At 39.6% G+C, this 21,451-nt stretch overlaps 1 protein-coding gene across 1 annotated transcript in view; it reads right to left on the bottom strand.

Moving 5' to 3' along the window:
* Window positions 1-21,451, bottom strand: part of agap3 (ArfGAP with GTPase domain, ankyrin repeat and PH domain 3) — a 116,649-nt gene that overhangs the window by 42,700 nt on the left and 52,498 nt on the right. Inside the window, 7 exon segments of the mRNA XM_017425983.3 lie at window positions 3,567-3,650; window positions 8,719-8,874; window positions 9,123-9,250; window positions 11,606-11,740; window positions 11,890-12,031; window positions 14,640-14,725; window positions 18,374-18,461. Coding sequence (XP_017281472.1) covers window positions 3,567-3,650; window positions 8,719-8,874; window positions 9,123-9,250; window positions 11,606-11,740; window positions 11,890-12,031; window positions 14,640-14,725; window positions 18,374-18,461 — 819 coding nt within the window.

Below are 21,451 nucleotides of genomic sequence, written 5' to 3' on the forward strand. Positions count from 1 at the left end.
GATGCTTCATATAGTACTCTTAAGGGGTGGTTGGAGTAGCAAAATACAGGCTTCTACCTGGACACAAAACAAAGCAAACAACCTACTACTATACAGAAGAGGAAAAAAAGAGAAATAACTTAAGTATTATTATTCCTAAGTTTATCATGTAATAAAAAATTTTGTCAGCTAGTATAGAACATGCTATCTAATGTTAAGTTCATGCCTGAGTAAATGTTATATTAGATATTAAAACTTATCTTCATAAGCTTTCCACCTCTCCCACATCTACGCAAATTATTTAAAAAAAACAAAAACTGGAGTTGGGACAGTTTTTTTCTATTAATCATTAAAGAGGCGAGACTTCAAAATGTGCGTAACGGACTATGATAGAAGGACAACCACTAAAGTAGTAATTCAAATCAATCTGTGAAATTCACAATGCTTTTTTTTGTCACAGAAAGGACAAGTAAAGAACTGAAAAGTTGGCCAAAAATGGACACAAAAAGACCACAGAGTAAAACACATCTGTCGAAATTTTGTCATACTGTGTTGAATTTATCAGTGAAATTATTCAACTTGCTACTATAGAACAATTTAAAAGTCATAAAACTTTGTTATTTTTATCACCAGACTGCTGCCATGAATAGCAGGCATTTATGAAATAGGCTGTGCCTGTGTGTCTGTCTGTTAGTAAAATATTTCATGAACCAGAGGACAGACATTAAAGAAACTCAGAAAGTAATCAATGAATAATATATACATGATGACTTTGGAATCAACCCAATTCAAGATGGCCAACATGGCTAATGAGTCTTAGCGAAAACAAAAATGGTTCTAACCATCAATTTTAAACATATTGAGCTACAGTTTAGCAGGTTGGTAGCTGAGAGTCATCCCCATCCCACAAGATATTAGTTTAAAACTTTGACATTCAACGTGGCAGGTGATTACATTCTTTCAATGAATTCTAGTCTTAATTGTTTACAGAGTGGTCAAATAAATTTTAATCAGTTCTTTAAAAAAATAGTGTAATTAAATTCAATCAATCTGTGATTCATCGTATATAAAAGCATGAACCTTTTTGGTTCTATAAATTCTCGAGATAATTTTTTAGAAAAAAAAAAAAGAGTTGCTGACTGCTGAGACTCTTCTCAATTTAATCAATAAAAGAACTGTAAACACTTTTTAAATAGCTCTCCAATCATACAAAGTAAATGATCCAGAGAAACGCCCTCCGGCAACTTCATAATGCATGTTTTACAAGCAAATATGTTGCTCATCTTGTGCTTTTACTGAAGCATACACGAATCTATACTTGCAATCAGTGTGAAACTTTGTATTATTTATCAGAGCTGTGATGTAGATCAATAAGGAGGTAGGAGAATTATGTGAAAATCTACTTGTTTCATTAAACAGAAATAATTTGTAACAGTGGCTCTGCCGCTCGCTGCGTTGGATTGGTGTTTTTGACTTCAAAAGGCTCCGCGTGATTATTTCCGTGTTTCTACTCAGAACTGACACACAGACATGAGACGAGTGTGTTAAAACCTGTGGAACATAAGGAAACAGGTTGATCGTCTGTGTCCACACTATTGTCATATCTGCGCAGAGGACAGAGTGTCATTCTCTTCTTTTGTTGAACAACCAGGAGGAAAGCTGCAGCCTGCCACTATGGCTGACTGATAGGTTGGTCCTTTGTGACACAGAGGGGGTTGGATTGGGGGGGGGGTCTTTGATGGGCAGAAATGCTGCTCCTGAGAAGTGATCATATTAGCGGGTGTATGCAATGCGTAATTTGGCGATGTGATTTTCCTGATTGTTATATCGAGATCAGCTGCAGCTCACATCTGCAACATCTGCAACCTAACTACAGCCTTCACACACCAAATAATCTCATTGCAGATAAAGAAAGGGGTGGTGGGGATGGGGGGTAGACTGACAAAAGTTGCAACGGCACTTAAGACAACTGGATCTGGACTTTATATAAGGCCTCATATAATACATTGGGTAAGAAGGGGAATGTTTACAGTAAATAATATGCACGTTGCAAATCCGTTTAATCTCTGCATAATCCACACCTGCAATGTGGCCAGATTGTGCAGGGAAATATTTCAATCTCAAAAACAAAAGCTTCGCTAATGTCTAACATGAACGATGTTTTCAGAGTAGCCATCATGAAGTTTTACGAGTCCATGTCGCTTTGTGAGACATTCATCTGCTGTTTTTAGGGAGCAAATGAACAAACAGATTCATATTTTAAAGTATCACTTCACTGCAAAAGAAATCGGGCATTTCTTTTTATTTATTTTATTTTTTGTTTTTGGTACCATCACCCACACACACGTCATCTGATAGATACTGTATTGTAATAAATACAAAGGGATGTTTCTGATTGAGCACGGCGGATTGAAAGCATCACCCTGCTATTATTTCTGCTGGACCGAAGCCCTGGCAATTTTCTTCCAAAGGGAATGAGGAGGTCTGGCAGAAAAGACGGACATTATCCCGTATCATCAGCAGGTAAAGAGGATAATACAAGGATACTGACCCATTTTAAAAAGCCCTCATATAATCAGGAGTGATTACTAATCAATCTGTTCGTTACTTCTCCTCAGGATACATTTACAAATGATTCTTACTTTGGCGCTTAATCTTCACTACTCTACAACTGTTCCTATTTATTGTTTTAAAGATGGTAAAAGTAACATAACTAGGGAAATACTAAATAAACTTCACAGGGAACCAATTATTAAAATGAAATAATTAAAAAAATTTTAAACAATTGTTTTTTGATGGATTATAAATAGAAGTTGTGGAAAGTGAGAATCATTTTATGTAACATGATGTACACGTTTCAAAACAAAATTTTAGTGAAAAGTCTATTTGGATGTCTTGGTAAAATTTCCAAACTGATTATGTGAGCATGCATGAATGATCTTTTATGCCAGATTACAACCTACAAACATTTGTAAGCAATCAGCTGAAATATCCATTAAACATATTGCTTTTGTTTCAATTAAACCAACTTAATATGAAAAAAAATGCAAATAAATGGTAAAACGACTTAAATGAATTTTTAAAAATTATGTCATTTTAGACTACTTTTATCCCTTTAATTAACAAATTGATGAAAGTCCTGTAAAACACCAAGAAAAAGTAACTTTGTATTTGCTAATGGACATTTGAGAAAAATGTGCTTTATTACAGAAAAACAGGTCTCCAAAAATAACATGGGATGAAAATTAAGGCATTATATCACTAAATCTTTAAGAAGAATTAAAAATAAACAAATTGTGCCTTCAGCTCTAATGATAAATTCTTTTTCACAGGTGTTTGATTTACAAACATGACATTATTTTAATATTGTTGCTTGTGCCACCATCCAGGGATTTATTATGTTTTGTCGCCATCTAGTGGCTGTTCCATGACATGACTTTATGGTTAAGCTGCTGTAATTGAATCTTTACATCACAAACAAAATAAATAAATAAACAAAAAAAAAACTTTCATCTGAGACAAATAAGTCATACTTACCAAGGGAATTAAGGGAAATGAAGGCAAAAAAGATCAGTAAAGTTGCTCACCTGTTTGATAGGTATGGCCCTTCCACTGCCTATGCTGTCTGTTTTACTGTCAACGCTCTTTGCCTGCTCACTGCCTTTCCGTGACTGCAAGAGAACAAGAGAGTCAGTCAGAAACCGAGAGGACACACGGGAGACGGGGCAGTGTGGGAGCTGTGGGGTGGGTGTAGTTTTGTATGTTGGGGGGGAGGGCGCGCGTGTGGGTGAGACAGATTGACTGGGGGTCAGGAAGGTGAGAGGAGTTTGTGTTTCTGAGCATCTGTGATACTTGTGGTAAAACTCAGCGTTGCAAAAGAAACAAAAAAATAAAAAAGCTCCAAATGAACAAACAAGCAAACCAGCAGAACATTCAGCAGTAACACCAACGTGCAAGTTAAAAGGAAAAAAATAAAACAAGAGACCAAAACAAGACCACACCAGACACATCTCAACACAGAGGAGACCAAAGGACGACCAAACATTGAGTCATGACTCAGCCCTGAAACCCTTCGGGGGATCCTTTCCTCTGACACCCAGAGTGGGCCCTTAGTGGACCTGCAGGCCAACTGCTGCGCTACCCAGAGAAGCATCAGCTGTGCCTTTCACACTGTCACATTAATCAATCATGGCTTTTTCAGCATAATAAGTATAATTCTTATAAAGGAGAGAAAGGAACAGGGGTTATCATGAATAAAGATTAAGTACAAGCAGCTTCCTCCAACGTTTCACCTGCAAAACCTTGTGGGACATGAATCATTGTGGAAATAAAACAATGTCAGAGTCAGAGAAGTAAAAATAATTAAAAGGAAAAAGTCTGGTAGAACCTGTGGATGGGGAAAAACGTTAGAAAAAGATTGTTAAACATTTAAAAAAAATAGTAATTTAATCGTAACCTTCCCACCCCAACACAAATAAAGAGATGAGGTACAGGTAGGGACAAACATGAGTGTGCATGGTCTCACTCAAAACATGAGGAATGTTCAGTCACCAATGAAGAGGAGGTAGATTTTGAGTTCAAGTAAACCGACTCTGACGTTAAGATTTTTTTTCCAACATTTTATTTTTTTTTATGATGACTTGTTTAGCCTCTATACAGACACCATACAAAGCAAGTCACAAATTCACTTCAAAATATTCAACAGATTGAGCCAAACATTGCAGTTCCCACAAAATATAGGATGGACAATAAAGGCATTATTTCATATATTTGTATGTACCTTTTATAGAGTAGCATTGTAAATAAAATACAATACAAGATATACAGCAGTCTATTTTTTTTTTTTCGTCAATCCCTTTAATGGTAAAAAAGCGATTATGCAAGAGTTCATAATCTCTGTACCAAACCAAAAATGAGAAAATAAAAACTAATAAATTAAATAAATTAAAAACATAAAACTAAATAAATAAATGAATAAACAATATAACATTTAACTACATTCATACAAGTCGGTGCAACCCCGTTTCATTTGACGGCAACTTTCAGTGCAATATCTCTTTGAAATATCCCCCAAAAATCCTGACAGTCTGCGCTAAGTTTTTATGAAGGCCTTCATAAAATTTCCCCAAAAGTTACTCTAATCTGAAATACCTGCTTGATCATACATTTACACCACATTTTCCATTCAATGCAATACGTCAATACGCCCTGGAGAATGTGAATAATACGAAATAAAATCCAACCAAACAAAGAGAGAAAAATAAAGGAACAACTTGGCACCTCTAGTCCTTGAGTCCTCATTTATGGAAAAAAGGCAGTGTGATGTCATGTAAGGAACAGTTGTGTCCTTTGGGTGGCTGGATAACAGTTCCAAGAGTGACTTGACTGTACAGTGTGTTTTTGTATGGCATGTCAGAATGAGCGCACAAGGCGGGGCAGGCAAAAAGGTGGGATGGGGGGCATTTCCAAAAGAGTCCCTACAGTCTGTCTCTCTAGATGAGATTTGACAGTCTACTTTAAGTGCACTCCGATGGACTCGACTTTAGGCTGCGTTAGACGCAAAAGTCCTATCGTTTCCATGCGCATTACCCTAAATGTTGATAAAGCACTTAGGGTAAAGCAGCAAAGGGCTGTAAGTCCTCAACCAATAATCTCCTTTCTATCAGGTCTGGCAAAGCAGGGGGACTCTTTATTTTTTTAACCATCATGCTCTTCTAATTCGGAAGGAGTTGGAAAGCCCTTTTTGTTGAAGAAATGTTGGAAACAGAAGCACAAATCTGCAAATATTAAAAAACAGTGTCAAATGGTTATTTTGTTGTTGTTGTTGTTGTTGTTTTGTTTATGTTTTATCTCATATGTGGAGATCCAGCAACAAAATAAGAGACTAAAAGATGAAATGGAGAAAACGCCTAATGGCAGACATTAATAAATGGGTTGAATTAAAAAAAGTGGATGAAGCAGAATGGATTTAAGTATAAAAAATGGCATATTATTGATCTAAATTTTTAACAGTGTGCTTTTCAACACAAAAAAGGACGGACACGGTCTGAAGAAGACACAAGACCACAGACAGGTTAGAAAAACTTTAGTTTTTGACCATGGAAGCACTAGGAAAGAATAATAATACGTGCTGCACTGACACCTAGTGGCCAAGAGCAAGTATGGTCAAAACTGGCTTGAAATGATTGTGATTGATAAAACTGAACTGTGACGGCGGTGAAAAGACAAAGTGAGTAGATCTTTTGATGTAAAAGTTTAGGTATTAATTACTTACTTTAAACAACCAAAAACTTTTTTTTTTAAATCAAAAGAGGGGGCTTTTCTGGATGTGATTTAAGTTGGACCAAACATCTGGGTCTAAAACTAATGTCTTGCAGTCTCAATTATTGTTAACTTAATAAAATGTTCATTGGAACATATGTGTTTTCATTTGAAGAGTCCCAATGCCAGTGCCATGTGATACACTTTTATCTCTGATTTATAACTGGACTGGACTTATCTACCAGTGACATTAAGGCATATTTTCAGTCTTTATTACTTTTTCCAGAATCAACATAAAGTCAACAATCTCTCACCAACTTGCAGGACAGTTAAAGAACTTGTAATATAGATATCTCTTTTTTTTTTCTTTTTGGGATGGACATGGCTAGAGAGGTGGCATCCTCGACACTGTCGTGTTGATGAAACATTTTCTCTTTTTGTTGTTCTGTGAAATGGCAAGAAGGTTTTTGTGCTGCAAGTCTTCGTCTCCTGAGCCCATCACACTCTTCAAGTGTCACTGAAGAAACGTCGACATCGCCCAGTTAACTTCCCGTCCTCCTTCTCCTCCTCCTCCTCCTCCTCCTCCTCCTCCTCCTCCTCTCTTCCCTTTACCCTCCCCTCTTCCCACCCTCGGCTCGCCGCTTCTCAGAAGGTCATGAGCTGAAACTCCCGCTCGGCTTGCCACTCCGGCACCCACACCGGGTAGGTGGCGTGCTTCGGCATCTCCATGACGCGGACGGGGAGAGGCTCATTTCTCTGGTGGACATGGTTAGTCACTACCTAGCAGGGGGGGAAGGGAGACAACAAGGGGAGCTAGCACCAGCCTATACTGCTGGGAGGCCACAAAACCTGCGGCTCCCACAGCAGCTGGGGTAAAAGGAACAAGGCAGTAGGAAAAACAGAAGAAGGGGAGAACAGATAGGAAGCTTAGAGACAGAGTTAGCTACAAAGAGAAAGGAGAGGCCAGAGATGAGGGGGAGGAAACAGGGTGGAGGAGAGGGGAAGTTTCAAAGTGTGGATGTACTGGGGGGAGTTAGGAGAAGGTGTATCTCACATAGCTAGATCTGTCTCATAAAGCTCAAAAGCTTTGGAGAAGAAAAAAATTAGTGCTGAACTTAAGGAGCGTGTTAAGAATCTGTGAATTTGACAAATTTATGATTTTCTTTTAGAGACCAATTTTGTTCTCACAGATGTGTTGCAAAACAACCTTTTTTCTGCTGCATTTGAGAAGAACTGAAATCTTTACAAATGCTTTGCGAAGTGAAGATTTCTAAGAAGTCTCTTTTTAATGCACTTATCTGTTTGTCCATCGCAAAAAAGGGTGTGAGAGAAATGATGAGGTTGGATCTTATCATGGACGTTCACTTTCGCTTCACCAATGTGCATAGGTCAGAAATCACAACAAGTTTGTCTTTGCTCTGATTTAGTCACCATTAAACTTTGATCATGAGCTGACAATTTTTACAAAGAGCTACACTTGCTTCGGGACAATCTGGCCTGATTTGAGGATTTCTGTCTTCTACGGACCATTTTTTTTGAGCTTGTCGAGGCTCAGATCTGACTACGCAAGATTGGAAAAGGCTCAGCCTCAAAGAGGAAAGCTAGCAAAAACAGATAGGTGAAAGGAGAAGAGAAGAAAGAGGACAGGCAGAAGAAGAAAGCAGAGGCTACAAGTAAAAGACAAGCTTAGGAAAATTAGAGTGGTTAGTGCACACATATGCTACTGGTCAGAACAGAGGGCAAATATGGCAGGACACGGGGATAAAGAGCAGGCAGACAGGGGTTGGGACGCTAGTGTTGCAGCTAATCTTGGCGATCGAAACCAAATGTGAGCCAAAATGAAAATAGGGGACTGGGGATCTATCTGGATTCAGCAGGAGGATCAGTGGACATTAGCGCTTTCCTGTCTGAAGATGGGTGGCTGGAGGATGCAGATGTGCCTTATTAGCAGTGTGTAAACAGGCCACAAGTTGGCTGGGATTTTTAGCTCTGCGTGGTGGGGCAGGAGAAGCTGTGATTTGCTGCTGCCATCTCTCCACAACAAGGAAGTCACTGAAAAGAAAGGATCTAGCAAAAATAAGAGGGGTGGGGGATGGGAGGTCAAAGACTTAGAGAGCGCAGAGGGCCTAGTTTGTAATGGGTGAGATGAGAAACTACATCCAATTAGAAAAGTATAAATGACATGAAGATAATTCCACAGTGCTTATCTTTGATATTTGCTTCAAGGCTGATTATTTTTGGAGCATTTTGGGGATCTAATACAATATCTGTAAGTCTTTTTCTCCTTAGCTTGTGGTGCATTGCGAACAAGATTCTGTCTTTGCCTGACTCAGAGGCAGGAGAGGTGGCGTTGATGTGTTTTTTTTTGTTTTTTGAGCTACCTGTCTCCCTCTGGTGGTAAAAAAGTGAGCCTGGCAACATTTCCTCCTCCTAGTAGTGTGAGTGGGTGTTGCTTTGCATCAGCTGTCGCATACTTACTGTGAAAATGTTGGAGCGGCGCTTCGACTGCTTGCGGATGGGCGTGGGCGTGTTGGAGGCAGCGATGGTCTCGATGCGCATCTCCCGCTGACTTATGCTGGGGGTGGAGGGAACAGAGGAGGAGTAGTCGCTGAACGCACCCCCACCATTGGCTGCCTGGGGAGTGAGAGAGATTAAGAGGAACCGACAGAATCGGAAGAGAGGAGGGAGGAGAGGAGGAATTTAAAAAGAAAAAAAAAAAAGGAATAAGAGAAGGTCAGTTCAGGATACAGTGATGTGTGCATAATTTCCCACGCCTAAAAAGTGAGCAATCATCATCAGAGCGATTACATAAAATGGCTTTTTTTTCTCCCCCCAACATAATTGCATGTGATAAGTATAATGACACAGTGTGAGGATCTTACCTGGTTAATGTGAACAGAAGGGATGGATGCAGCTGGCACTGATGAGTGGCTGGGAGAGTTAGGGAGGGATTTACAGGGACCAATAGAGAGCTGCTGCTTTTTCCTCATGGCCACAACCTTCTGGGCAACTGGGGGAAAAACACAGCAACAGACTGTTGATGGCTGATTTATGCAGTGGAACTGTAAAAGCCAGATATCGAGTCAATATGTCTTTCTGTACACTGTTTTTAGTGGATGTTAGCAACCTGCTAACTTGCTTCTCTTCCTTTTTTTCTGTGTTGCCCTTATTACAATCACTTGTTTTTTAATTACTCAAAAAAAAATCTCAACTCAGCAGCACAGAAGCTCCACCTCTGACAAACATTTCTGTGTAATTTCAACTAGTGTGTCAGAGAAAACGTATCAAATGCTCACGGCGGCATGGGTCATGCCTACATGCACAAAAATGTACGCTTTACAATGATCCAAGTAAGATGCATACATTACATATCAAGCTTTATAGTGAAAGTGCATGTTTGTGTCATCGGCAGTCTCAGAATTTTGTCACAAGTCAAAGAAAGGTGATAATGTAATTGCTTGTGTGTGTACAGCAGTCTGTCTGTTGGCGGAGTATCTAATGAACCACTGCACAGATTTTAATGAAACTCACAGAAAGTAGTCATTGGGAGCACATCTGCAGCTGATTAACATTTTAAAGTCAACCTTATTCAGGATAGTTGCCACAGCTAATATTAGCAAACACAAAAATGGATGTCACTCAGTCAGTTTTACAGATATTGAGCCAAAATGTTGTGTGGTAGTAGCTGAGAGTCATCCTAAATACATAACCAAGCTCTAACAGATCTTTGAGAGGTCTTTGAAACTTGAAAAAATGTTGCTGATGTTGATGTAAGTCATGATGTCAGATGTTCTCCTTCAAGTCATGTCAATGTGGTTAATTAACAAAAACGACTTCAGGAACACATCAGGCCATTTATTTTCCAGACAGAGAATAAATATTGTACTCCTTGTGTGCATCTCTACAAAAAAGATAAGTATTTGAAGCAAAAGCTACAACAACAAAACCAACCTGCAGTTATTTCCTGTGCTTCCCTGAGCCCTACAGTCTGCTTTTGGCCAAATGAGACTATTGTAACCATGCGAACGGCTCAATTTGCTTTGCAGCATGCGAGACCCCCTATTTAATTCACAGCACACTTGTCTGGGTGGAGCGGGGAGGAGGTGTTGTTCACGGCTGCGTGACGTGAATTAGCATTGAGGGAAGGAGAGGGATGATCTGAAGCCGCATCGACAGCTGGGACCACAACGCCCGACTGCCTGCTGTAGCATGGCAAATACAGAGAGAAGGCAACAGTTCTACGCAGTGACTCCTTCAGACATCCAGCACTCTTTTAATTATTTCAAATTGGGCTTCAGGAAGCAATTAAGGCAGGAAGGGAAGACAGCGAGGCTGTGAAATGTGCAAATGCATCGGCAGTCACTGAAATGCACAGTGAACGCTGCAGCACACATTCAGATGTTTTCTGAACGGATGACAGACTTTCAAAAGGAGCTGCAGCTTTGGGGGGATAATGTGCCAAAGCTGCAGCACCAAAGTTTTTTCATGTCAATGATGAATTCCCTAAAAATGTAAGCGTTCCTAGCTACTTTGGAAAGATTTTATTTAGTCTAGAGATAAAGCATTTCACTTTTTGTTAATACAGTCAGAACTGATTTGTCCGTCACATTTGGATTCATTATTTTGCTTTCATACATAATAACTGCAGCGTTGACAGTTGTATTAGCTGAATTTATAAGATAGTATGTAACAAGCAGAGTGTGGTGAAGAAAAAAACAAAGATTAACATGGTAATTAAGGCTAAAAGACGCAACCCCACCCACACACACACACGTTTTATTGTTGCTAAAAATTGTTCTGTTGGTTTAGTTTTACGGAATTACATCTTCTCAAGGTAAGTCTGACATGTAAATGTTTTGGCTGACATACATTGTTTATCAGCTAAATTATCATAAAAGACATAACAGCTGAATATTAGTTCTTGTTGTCACTTTGGCTGAAATGGGAGGATGTTAAAAAAATATCTGAGGTGCGTCCAAGAGGTGCCCCCATCATTAACATGAAATCTGCAGTGTTTAAACCTGCAGCTTCTGTGTCTTTTAACAAAAACTATCAAGAACCTTAAAGCTTTACTAAATAATTTGCCAAACTAGACACTTCTACTCTGAAATTTGGTTTGTTCAAATGTAATTCTGACTCCTTTAATTCTTGAGAATTAAAGGATTCATGTGCAGACTATTTAAAAACCTCAGATATTATTCAGACTAGTCTTGGATGAGTAAATATGTTTAATTGGGTTTGACTAATTGCAAAATGGGATTTTGAATTTCTTCGGCTCCAGGTAATGTTATTTTCCCTAAAACCACCTAAAACCTCATACTTCCTGCCAAACCCATCTGCACTCGCTGAAAAAGCTCCCCCTCACCGTCCTGGAAGACTCTCTCCACGTTCAGGCCATAGGTGGAGCAGGTCTCATAGTATGTGCAGCGCTTCAGGTCGTTTGATAACTTTCTGGCCCGTGCGTCATCGATCACTCGGGGGTTGGCGGCGCTGATTGCATCTAACAGAACAAGGCGAGAGAAAAGCATCAATCAAATTAAGGTGTCAGACAGAGCAGAAACACCGAATGCCTTCTGAGTGGAGGGATTAATAGCTCCATTATAGAGGAGGTAACATAAAACATATGCATATCAGATGTAGGGCAGGCACCTTGTGTTCCAACGAGGACCATGGGCACCTCAGCTGTGTTTCTGTAGCTGGATAGGCGCAAGAAGTAATTGTAGACTGTCTGAAAGCTGATCTCGTCCTCCAGGCTAAAGACGAAGACCACAGCATCCACCCAGGCAGCAAACTGAGGTTAGGACAGAGACAGTGTGAAATACAAGCCACGCTATTCTTGCTTCAAGAATATTATCATATATCAACTATTTGCATAAGAGCCGCTTGCGGCTTTTGTGGTTTTTACAAGAGTGTTTCTGCGGTGATGAAAGCTTAGACAGGCATTAAAAATACTGAAAGCTGCAAAATGACCTTTATTAGTCAAAAAACTGCAGACACAATTACAAACAACAACAAAGCTTTTATATAATATACAGATAAATTATGATGATACAGACTATTAGTGTGCTTCTTAATTACAAACAGAAGGGGGCAGTATTGCAACAACCAAACTCCACTGACTGACTTGTTTTCAGACAGAGTACCAAGAGGAAATGACACAAACTAATTTGCCATCACAACTAAAGCTATATCAATTTTCTTTACTCTTGTTGTAAACATACCATTGTTTTTCATCATATATGTGGAGAATCTTTACGATTATGGTCGAACAGTGAAGAAACTTTCCCTCAAATGAAAATAATCAATATCTATTCTGGGAAGAACATTAAGCCTAATGCGCAGAAGTAGTAACAATCACAATCAAACGACAAATCATTTCTCAGCATTGTGTTCTTTTTTCTTTAGCATTCACAGTTTCCTATCAGCCACAGAGTTAATGGCAAATCAAGCCTTCGAGCCACAACTCCGAGTGGGAACATAATGAAGGACTTTAATTATACCACTAATTATACAGGCAGCTGACAACTGAGCCAAACTCATATCTATTCCCTGATCTCGGCGTGCGTAATGCGAGTGTAAATCAGAGTTTTGTCCTGGAAAGGCATCAGTAGCTGCGAAAAAGAGCTGGAAGGTAAATATACCGGAAAACATGGGAGCTTGTGAATGAAACCAGCCGTTCTGCACGTTTCCTCCGGGGTGGGGCTCTGCTACTTCAGCCTTCAGCGTCGACGGAGTCCAAGAATTACACGTAAATCTTTTTCAAAATGCTGATCAATTTCTTTTGCTTCCTTTTTGAATCAGCAGGCATTTTTTATAACCACCTTCAGCACTTTTCTGTTTCCTTCTGATGATTTTCGGTTCTTCACACATGCATTCAGCAACCTGAGCGGCTCCTCCCATAAACTCTGTCCCTAAACCTGTCCATCCTCGTCACTCCCGCTGCAAATCTTTGTATGTTTATTAGGATCACTCTGCCTCCTGTCCTTTCATCTGTTGCACCATCTCCTAACCTACATCTTCTCCCCTTCCTGTCTTGTAAACCTTTCTCTTGGATTCTCGCAGGTACCGCTCTGTCACAAATCCCTCCTCATCAATCTGCCTGCGTTTTCTCCTTCGCCTTCCCTTTTCAAGCTCCTTCTTCCCAGCTATCTAAACCCTCCTAGCACCCCCACTTCTTCTCAAAGCATCCCCATCTTTTCACTGGTTTTTCTGTCAGTCTTGCTCTTGTACTCTGTCCTGCTCCAACAGTTTCATTATTCTGCTCTCCAAGTGAACCTCCTCACTTTGAGGAACTGTGGAAATTAGTACGGTGGATCAAAATGTCATCTAAAATCATTTGTCCATGAAGAACCTCGCCAAATAATACTGTATTTTTGCTCCATGACTTACTCTGGACAGCGCCAGTACAAGTTCTGTGCCATTCTTGCATTTTTACGTCGTGCAGCTTGTGAGTGAAAGCTTGATATTGTGCAATAATGCACAAATAAACATTAATATGACTGCGCCTTGACTTCCAAAAGTCAAAGTTGGATAAAACAGTGTAGGTTTTATAGATTTGGGAATGAAAAGTAAGATGGGTGCAGCCTCCAAATCTGAAAAGTAAAGCCAATGTGGAACTTAGATTTTCGTCTAAATCGAGACGAAAATATTTTTTTCTGCTGCTTCCTATCACTTTCTACAAAAGTATATGAAAATGGTCTTAATTCTAAACTGATCTATAACGTCAGGTTTTTTTATGGGTTATCTCAGTTGCCAGATTTAAATCTTTCTCAGTACAAACTGATGGCTGCTTAGTATTTCAAGCATAAAATCACATTATGAATTATGTATGTGAACCAGAAGCACCTGGAGACGCAAACCTCCACAAAGGCCACAGAACCATTAAAGAGTTGTAGAATCTGGATCATGATACATTTAAATCACTTTTGTTTTGTGGCAACCCCAACATTTCCTAAAAATATCCAAATTTAGTAGTTAATTTTAAGTAATCTTGCTAATAAACAAACCAACCCTGCTAAGAACAAAACGTCCTTGGCGGCTGTAACAAAAGTGGTGTGAAAACTCAAGACGAAAGTTTTCATGAAGTTTGCTGAATTCGTGTGTGAAAAAGTGAAGTAGATTAACTTGGAGGAAATTTTCTTTTTTTAATATCACAGGTACTCATAGGTTGATTCAATTTTGTCCATTTGGCCACAAGATGATTCCGCCTGTGGTGACTTGGAGCTTCTTTTTGTAGAACAACCCCGGAGTGCTGTCACACGTCTGCAGGCAGTCCTGCTGGGAATTCATGATCTGTCTCAAACAGTTTGTGTCTGCATGACAGTTTGCAGACAGTTTTCTGTTCGATAAGTGCCGCGGCTTCAGAGCAAAGAGGCGTTTTGAAGAATCTGAACTCCTACCTGCAATTCTGGAGGGCCTCCTTCATCTCTGATGAGGAGCAGGTAGCTCTGTCCATCCACCACAATTTCTTTCTTAAAGCGCCCACCTAAAGATGGAAATATTGTAGGTAAGATGAAATTGGAAATTGACTATTGGGATGTAATAACTAACTACAACAGGGTTCCAAAAAAGAAAAGATTGCAGATGTATGTACACTCAGTAACCAAAAGAAAAAAAAGATAAATAAGCCAAAATTCAATATCAGAACACAGCTTGACATGGCTCATAAAAGTCTGGCAAGATGCTTAAGTTTAGGAACAGTTTCTCAATTTAGACCTCCTGAATGTGGTGTTGCATGGATCATATGCCGACGGGAAACCGGGTCCCTCTGGAGCCAATTATGTGGGGGAGAAATTGCCATTAAGCATGTCTAATGTGCAGCTGCTGAAGGAGCCAGCTCGTTGCCACTATTACTGCACCGCTACAAGTCATGAGAAGGCCAAACTTTCTCTTACAAACATTATCAGGTTGCTTACTCAGTCTCAAAAACTTCACTGAAAGAGCTCCAATAAATCTGAAAACAGTACAACTTATTACTCTATAATGAAACAGGTAAGACCATTTTAACAAAGAATACTCCATTGGACAGAAAAGGTCCACAGTTATCGTGGAGAGGAACTAACATTTGCCTCCTGTTCAGCCTCGAGTTTGTCTCCCCTTTTCATTTCTCCCCCGATATAAATGCATTATACTTGCTGCCAGCAAAGCCGGCTGCAGATAAGGAAGAGACCAATGGGAGAACCACGAAGTAAATAAGATTCCGCATTTCATTTGAATGCTTTTTCGATCCTGTAGAGATTAAAAAGATTCAAATGAGCTAGTTGCAAGGCTAGAGATGTCCTCACATGGGGGGGGAAATAGTGGCTTTATGAATACAAAAATACGCTGAAAGCAATTTGACAGAAGTGAATAATGCAAAACTTTGAAAGAGCTCTTCTGTTCGTTATGAAATATGTCCCAAAAAAAATGATGCGGAGTATCCATGACAGTAGTCTTGGAATTTCAAAAAGATTGAAGCACAGTATTGAAGCTCTTGCTGCTAAACCGACATATTGAGAACTAAAGATCTCACATCACAGAGGGGAAGGGCCACACAGTAGCTGGGGGCAATTTTTTTTTTATAAAGGAGGACAGTATTTCCTGTGTCAGCAAGCAACAGATAACTGCTTGAACCACATTTCCACTCTTTAAAGCTCACTTTAGACGGCTGCACCTTCTCGCAACAGCTCTCAAGCCCTGTTTGGATGCTGGTTGTGTAACACAGAGTAAAAGATTGATGAAATACCAGCTGGCTTTTTCTCTCTTTGCTTAGTTCACTGAAGTCAAGAGTTCTGGAGCTTCGCAGACAAAGAAATGAAAAGTGACGCATATGCGCGTTTGATTCTTGGTTAAAAGATGGGAATCTCATTACAAAGTGGGATCAGAGAGCCAAGGATTTATCACAGTGCCATGCTTGTTTGGACACTGGCAGCATGTATGTACATACGCCAGAGGAGATTATGAGGAAGACTTTCAGAAACCAGTGATGTGACAGAATCATATGGCTTTGTTAAAAACAGGGAAGGGATTGGAAGTAAACATCTCAGTTACATAATCATCCCGAATGTTGTTGTCTTTATTTAGAGCTAAAAGAAGACAAATGCATCCAAGGAGAAAGCCAGTTCTGTGATTGTTCAGATTCAGATTCAGTTCAGATTGTTGCTATGCTCTTTCTGGCAAGATGGAAACTAATTCAGAGTTAAACGAGTTTGTGTTTGACTTCAGCATTACCTAAAAAACCGGCGACTAACCCTCCTGCACACACAGAAGCAGAGAGTTGGTAAGCATGGTTAACACGCAGTAAGCATACTCCGCGTTACACGGAGGCTCAGACCTTGACACACAGCCACAATCCAACGGCGCTCTATCCGGTGTTGCCATAGCAACACACCCCAGTACCTTTTTTTTTCCAGATATCATAGCAAAAGCCCAGGAACAAAACAGTGAAGAGCGAAGCTACAGCTGAACCTTCCTGCGCTGCTGGGCGACGCATCTTCTAGTTAAATACTCGAACTGGAGGAAAGCCAGCGGTAAAGGCACATATGAAACAAAGAGAGCCCTGAGAAGCTGCTACACACAAGGAGGGTATGTTGTATCACAGCAACCTGCAGCAAGGCGAAAGAACACACAGACAAGAACCGACATTTTTTTTTTTCCTTCAGTACAGCTACAAACCTCGCTCTGTTTTTTCTCGCATTTCCAACCATTGATTTCTCAAGGACTAATTAAGCCATAAGGATGTTTTTTTTTTTCCTCCCCTCTCCCTTGGTGCAGCGAAATGCCAGAAACTAATTATGCACCTCATGTCTCATCCACACTGTAATTACACTAAAACGAAACACTGCAAAACCCGCAAAGATCATCATTTAACTCTGGGTTTGCCAACATTTTCGATTTTCGAAAGACGAACCTTCTCGGGCAAATGGGGACATTCTGGTTAACATTTCGCCCCAGGTGCAGACAGACGCCGCAAAATCCGGCTTTCAGATTAAGACTGCAACAAAAGCTGTAACTGACAACTTTAGAAAGGTGTAATAATCTCAGCTGACATTTATGTTTTAGCAATATGAAATGAGCACCTCATATACAGAAAATGTCATGATTATTTGTATCTGAGCGGTTTTAGTGAGGACGAATAAGGACATTTTCTAAGCTAAATCGAGACATCAGGAAGCTAATCTACATCTAAACAAACAGAACATTTTAATACAAACTAATCAGCCAAATGTCACATAAACCCACTTTTACGTAAATGTCCAAAGGCACTCCTAATCCTTCTGTAGAGAGTAACACTGAACAAACCTATTTACTTTTTGTCTTGTAGAAAACAAAGGAGAGCTAATTTGCTACTTCAGCTTAGATCGTTATTACAAACTGTGATAAAACTAATAACAAGCTTTCTGTCCACTTGTGAGGAGCTGGCAAACACACGGTTTTCGCAAACAGCAACAAGGTTAAGACGCTACGGCGCTACGCGGATTAAAACTGTTTAACGTATGACCTAAAACATGACCAGATTTTCACAAAAGGCAGATATTATCAGAGTTAACTTAAGCAAACACAACAAAACAAATCATACTTGGCTACGCACTTCGAAATGAAAACGGTGCTTTAGGAATTGGGTGTGACGACCTGGTGCAGTAAGTGCTGCCACTAAATGTTCCCAGTAAATGTTTATCAGTTTTGGACATCAGCGCCAGCAAAACAGGTTCCTATCATGATATAACCTCCACTGTGTTTCGTACATACGGAGGGCTTTTGAATGCAGAAATGACGTACCATGTTTCTTAAAACATGACGCTTCTCTTATTCTTTTTTGCTTTGGTCTCATTAAAATTTTAAAACACTTGTACCCGTTTCCAGGCTGATGATCGTATCAACTCTTCACTTCCAGAATGTGAAGATCAGACTTTGATAAACCAAAGCATCCACTCAGCCTTGACTGCCATCTCTCCAAACAAAACTGTACATAATTGTTGTTGTTCAGTTTAGATGAGTGGATCTGTTCAAACTGACGCCTGATCCTGCATATTTACAGACATTCGAGCCACAAGAACAACAGAAACCCAACTGTAGTAGTCAGGATCGCAGTGTTTTCTTTTCTTTTTTTTTGTCAGGTATGTAATTTCCTTGCTGATCTTTAGAAAACTCTTACCTTCAGGAGACTCTTCCTGCACATATGTGCCTGTCAAGTATCGATGCACCAAGGCAGACTTCCCACTGGACAAATTTCCCACAATGCCCTGCAAAACACCGGGATTGTTATTGATGTGACACATGTGGTTAAAAGAACTTAAGCGAGACCTGGGGGGAAAAAAAAGATCCAGCAAAAGGTCATTCACTTTTTCTCAAAACTTCAAAGTTACTAACCCACAACATTTTACACTCCAAAAATAATGTTATTTCTCTAAAGTTAAAAATAAGCTCATTTTTAATGGCAGCTCAGGTTTTCTCTCATTTTTTGCTATTTGTGCAGGCAAAAAACACATCAGGAATATGCATGTAAATGCTCAGTAATTTGGAAGCTTGTTTAATTCAAAAGACTTGAGTTAACTTGGCAAATGTAAGAAGCTGAATTCTAAATTTTCAGTCCAATTAATAAATCAACATTATGGCATTCTGGAAAATATTAGCAGTTATATTACTGAATGTCTTAGAGTCTATATAAATCATTTTAAAGAGACAGTGTTTTTTTAAATGTCTCCAGTATCTTATAACTATCCTGTCTACAAATAATAATTGACACAATAAAGTAAAAAGTCCTGTTTGATACATATTATTTGTCCAAAAGTAGACATTATTGACTGGTGTCATGAGCTATTTTTTGTAGTTTTCATACAAATTCATCAAATTCTTTTGCATAAAATACTATCATTGCTGTTCAAAAAGTGATGAATTGCTTCCTTGTTGTGGTCTCCATGTTCTGCACATTTTCAGCTTCCAGATATTGTGTTTAGCGTGTCTATTAATCCTCAGAAACCCATTACTTTTCTCATCTTGCAGGTTGCGTCTCTTCTGTCTGAAGTGCTACGTCTCGGTTTCCCCAAAGGGCCGAGCTTCTCTGATGGTAAATTTGAAGCCGACGTCACACGCAGGCTTGTTTAGACGGCGTGTTGTTTTCACACTTGCTTGTTTTCTTTAATAAAGGAGAATGCTGCATTCTAACATCAGGACTGCGTTTTTATGCACAGATGGTCCTGCTGGCCTCTGAAATTGAGTCCATTTCTAGTAAATATGACCAAAATACTAAACATGTCATTTACTGCATGTCAAAGCATGCTTTTAAACGAATTTCAGGATTATAGCAAATATGTATTATCAACACAGTGACTCATAACAGCTGCTGCATATGACTCCACAAAATGAGCACAACACTAAATGTATTCAGAGGAATTAAGTTGATTTACCAAAAAATGTTACATTCTGGGGTGGAAAAGCTTTCTTGACAAAACAGGTTGTTTATTTGGAAATCTTGCACCAAACAGAAGGATTATTTTTTTACAAAATGGGGGCTATATTCTCTCTAAGAACCGTTACACACATAAAAAGCCATGTAACGCAACAAAATGTAAGCTCAAACTGAAAAATATGATCTATTAATGGGGATTTTTACTCCAAAAGTCCAAAAGATGCCTGGATGGTTTAAAAAAGAAACAAAATTGTCTAGTGGAGCAGTAGCTTGAGTTACGCTTAAACAAAACAAAAACAGCACGGTTTGGTTATTTATTAAGACCAGGAGAGGCTGAGCAATTATGTAGAAAGCCTTATAACACGCAGCAGATAAGTTGCAATCATTCCTTCACTTTAACTCCCTGTTGCCTGCATCAGAGCTCGCTGTGATGCCTCCAGGGTGATGCCTGGTGGAGGGTGGGCTGAAGATGCCTGGATGTCTGGAAAAAACAAAAGGATGCCTCGTCTCCTCCCTCTCTTCCTCCACCCACCATCGCCCTTCTCCTTCATCAGATCATTATTGGGTGGTAAAGTCAGGTATGGCTCTAATTATAGAGACGTTTGACGCACAAGAAGAAAACCGTTTCAGGCTTGTCCAAAACTACTTTCTCTATACTCGAAGAATAACATATAAACGCAGATTAAATAAAAACAAAAACTTATCCGTTCGCAAAAGTTTGAGGCTGTGTACAGTAAAAGCTACGAGTCAACAAAAAGTGGTCTTTGATGGCGCCCGAGAAGTGATGTTTCCTGCTGTTTTAACCACTCAGCCCTGGTACCTGCTGCTTATAAAGGCCTCGTGAAAACAAGACGCCCCATCAGCACTGTTCCACTACTAAACTTTTACTCCTCTTTGAAGACGCTCAGCTCTGATCTGGGAACGGTTTCAAGTGCAGCGTGGATGATGAAAACAGTGGCAACGGAGTGAGGTGATCCAGCTGTGGCACTTAGATTTAGGATGAATGTTGTAGATCGATAACAAATCTTCTGAGTTAATCTGCAGGAAATGTCTGACCCCTTTTTTTTTTATAATTGATATGACGGCAAAGGGGGGGGGGGAAGGCTTCGTGATTTATGAGGTGGGTGACGACCTTCTTGTCACTAAACTCTATAAAAGTTTGCATGATGTGATCTTTATTTTGCATCACTTAATTCAGTTTTTACATGTCCCCTTAACAAGCCCCTCTGTGGGAACTCCCAATTAACACCTAGGAGTCGTAAATAAAAAACAAAAAAAACACCTTTGAAGTGTTTGAAACCAGAAAAGCAAGTTAGTCTTTGAGCTCACAACTGTGACTTTTCATTTATTTGAACTTTTCCTTTTTTTCCCTTTCCCAAAAAGCCAAAACAAAGAATTCACCTTACAGGGACAACATGACATTGTCAAACACAGAAGTCGAGTGAAGCTTTTCAGTGCTGCTTGTCATTTATGGCTGAAAAGTATTAAAACCATATAAGGATGTTAGTTGTGCATTTGGCAGTGGCTTTGTGAGAGTGCTTCACTTGGATCAGACCCAGGACGTGTCACCAGTCTACCCCAAAACTGTCACTCATCTCCTGGTCCTGCTGCAAGCCACCTTGCATCTGCATGCCAACACATCTCATTAAAGAAAAAAAAAAACTTACTCTGTGCCAGCAGAAAAGTCCAGCCAATTACTCAAATTTTCCCTCTCGTGTGAAATGCATAACAAGTGTTAGATGAGCATAACATGTGTCCCCACTGATATTTAACTATATCTGTATAAAGAAACTGAGATGGACGTGCGACCTGTCCAGGGTGCAC

Source organism: Kryptolebias marmoratus, linkage group LG20, assembly GCF_001649575.2.
Source record: "Kryptolebias marmoratus isolate JLee-2015 linkage group LG20, ASM164957v2, whole genome shotgun sequence".
Taxonomy (NCBI): Eukaryota; Metazoa; Chordata; class Actinopteri; order Cyprinodontiformes; family Rivulidae; genus Kryptolebias; species Kryptolebias marmoratus.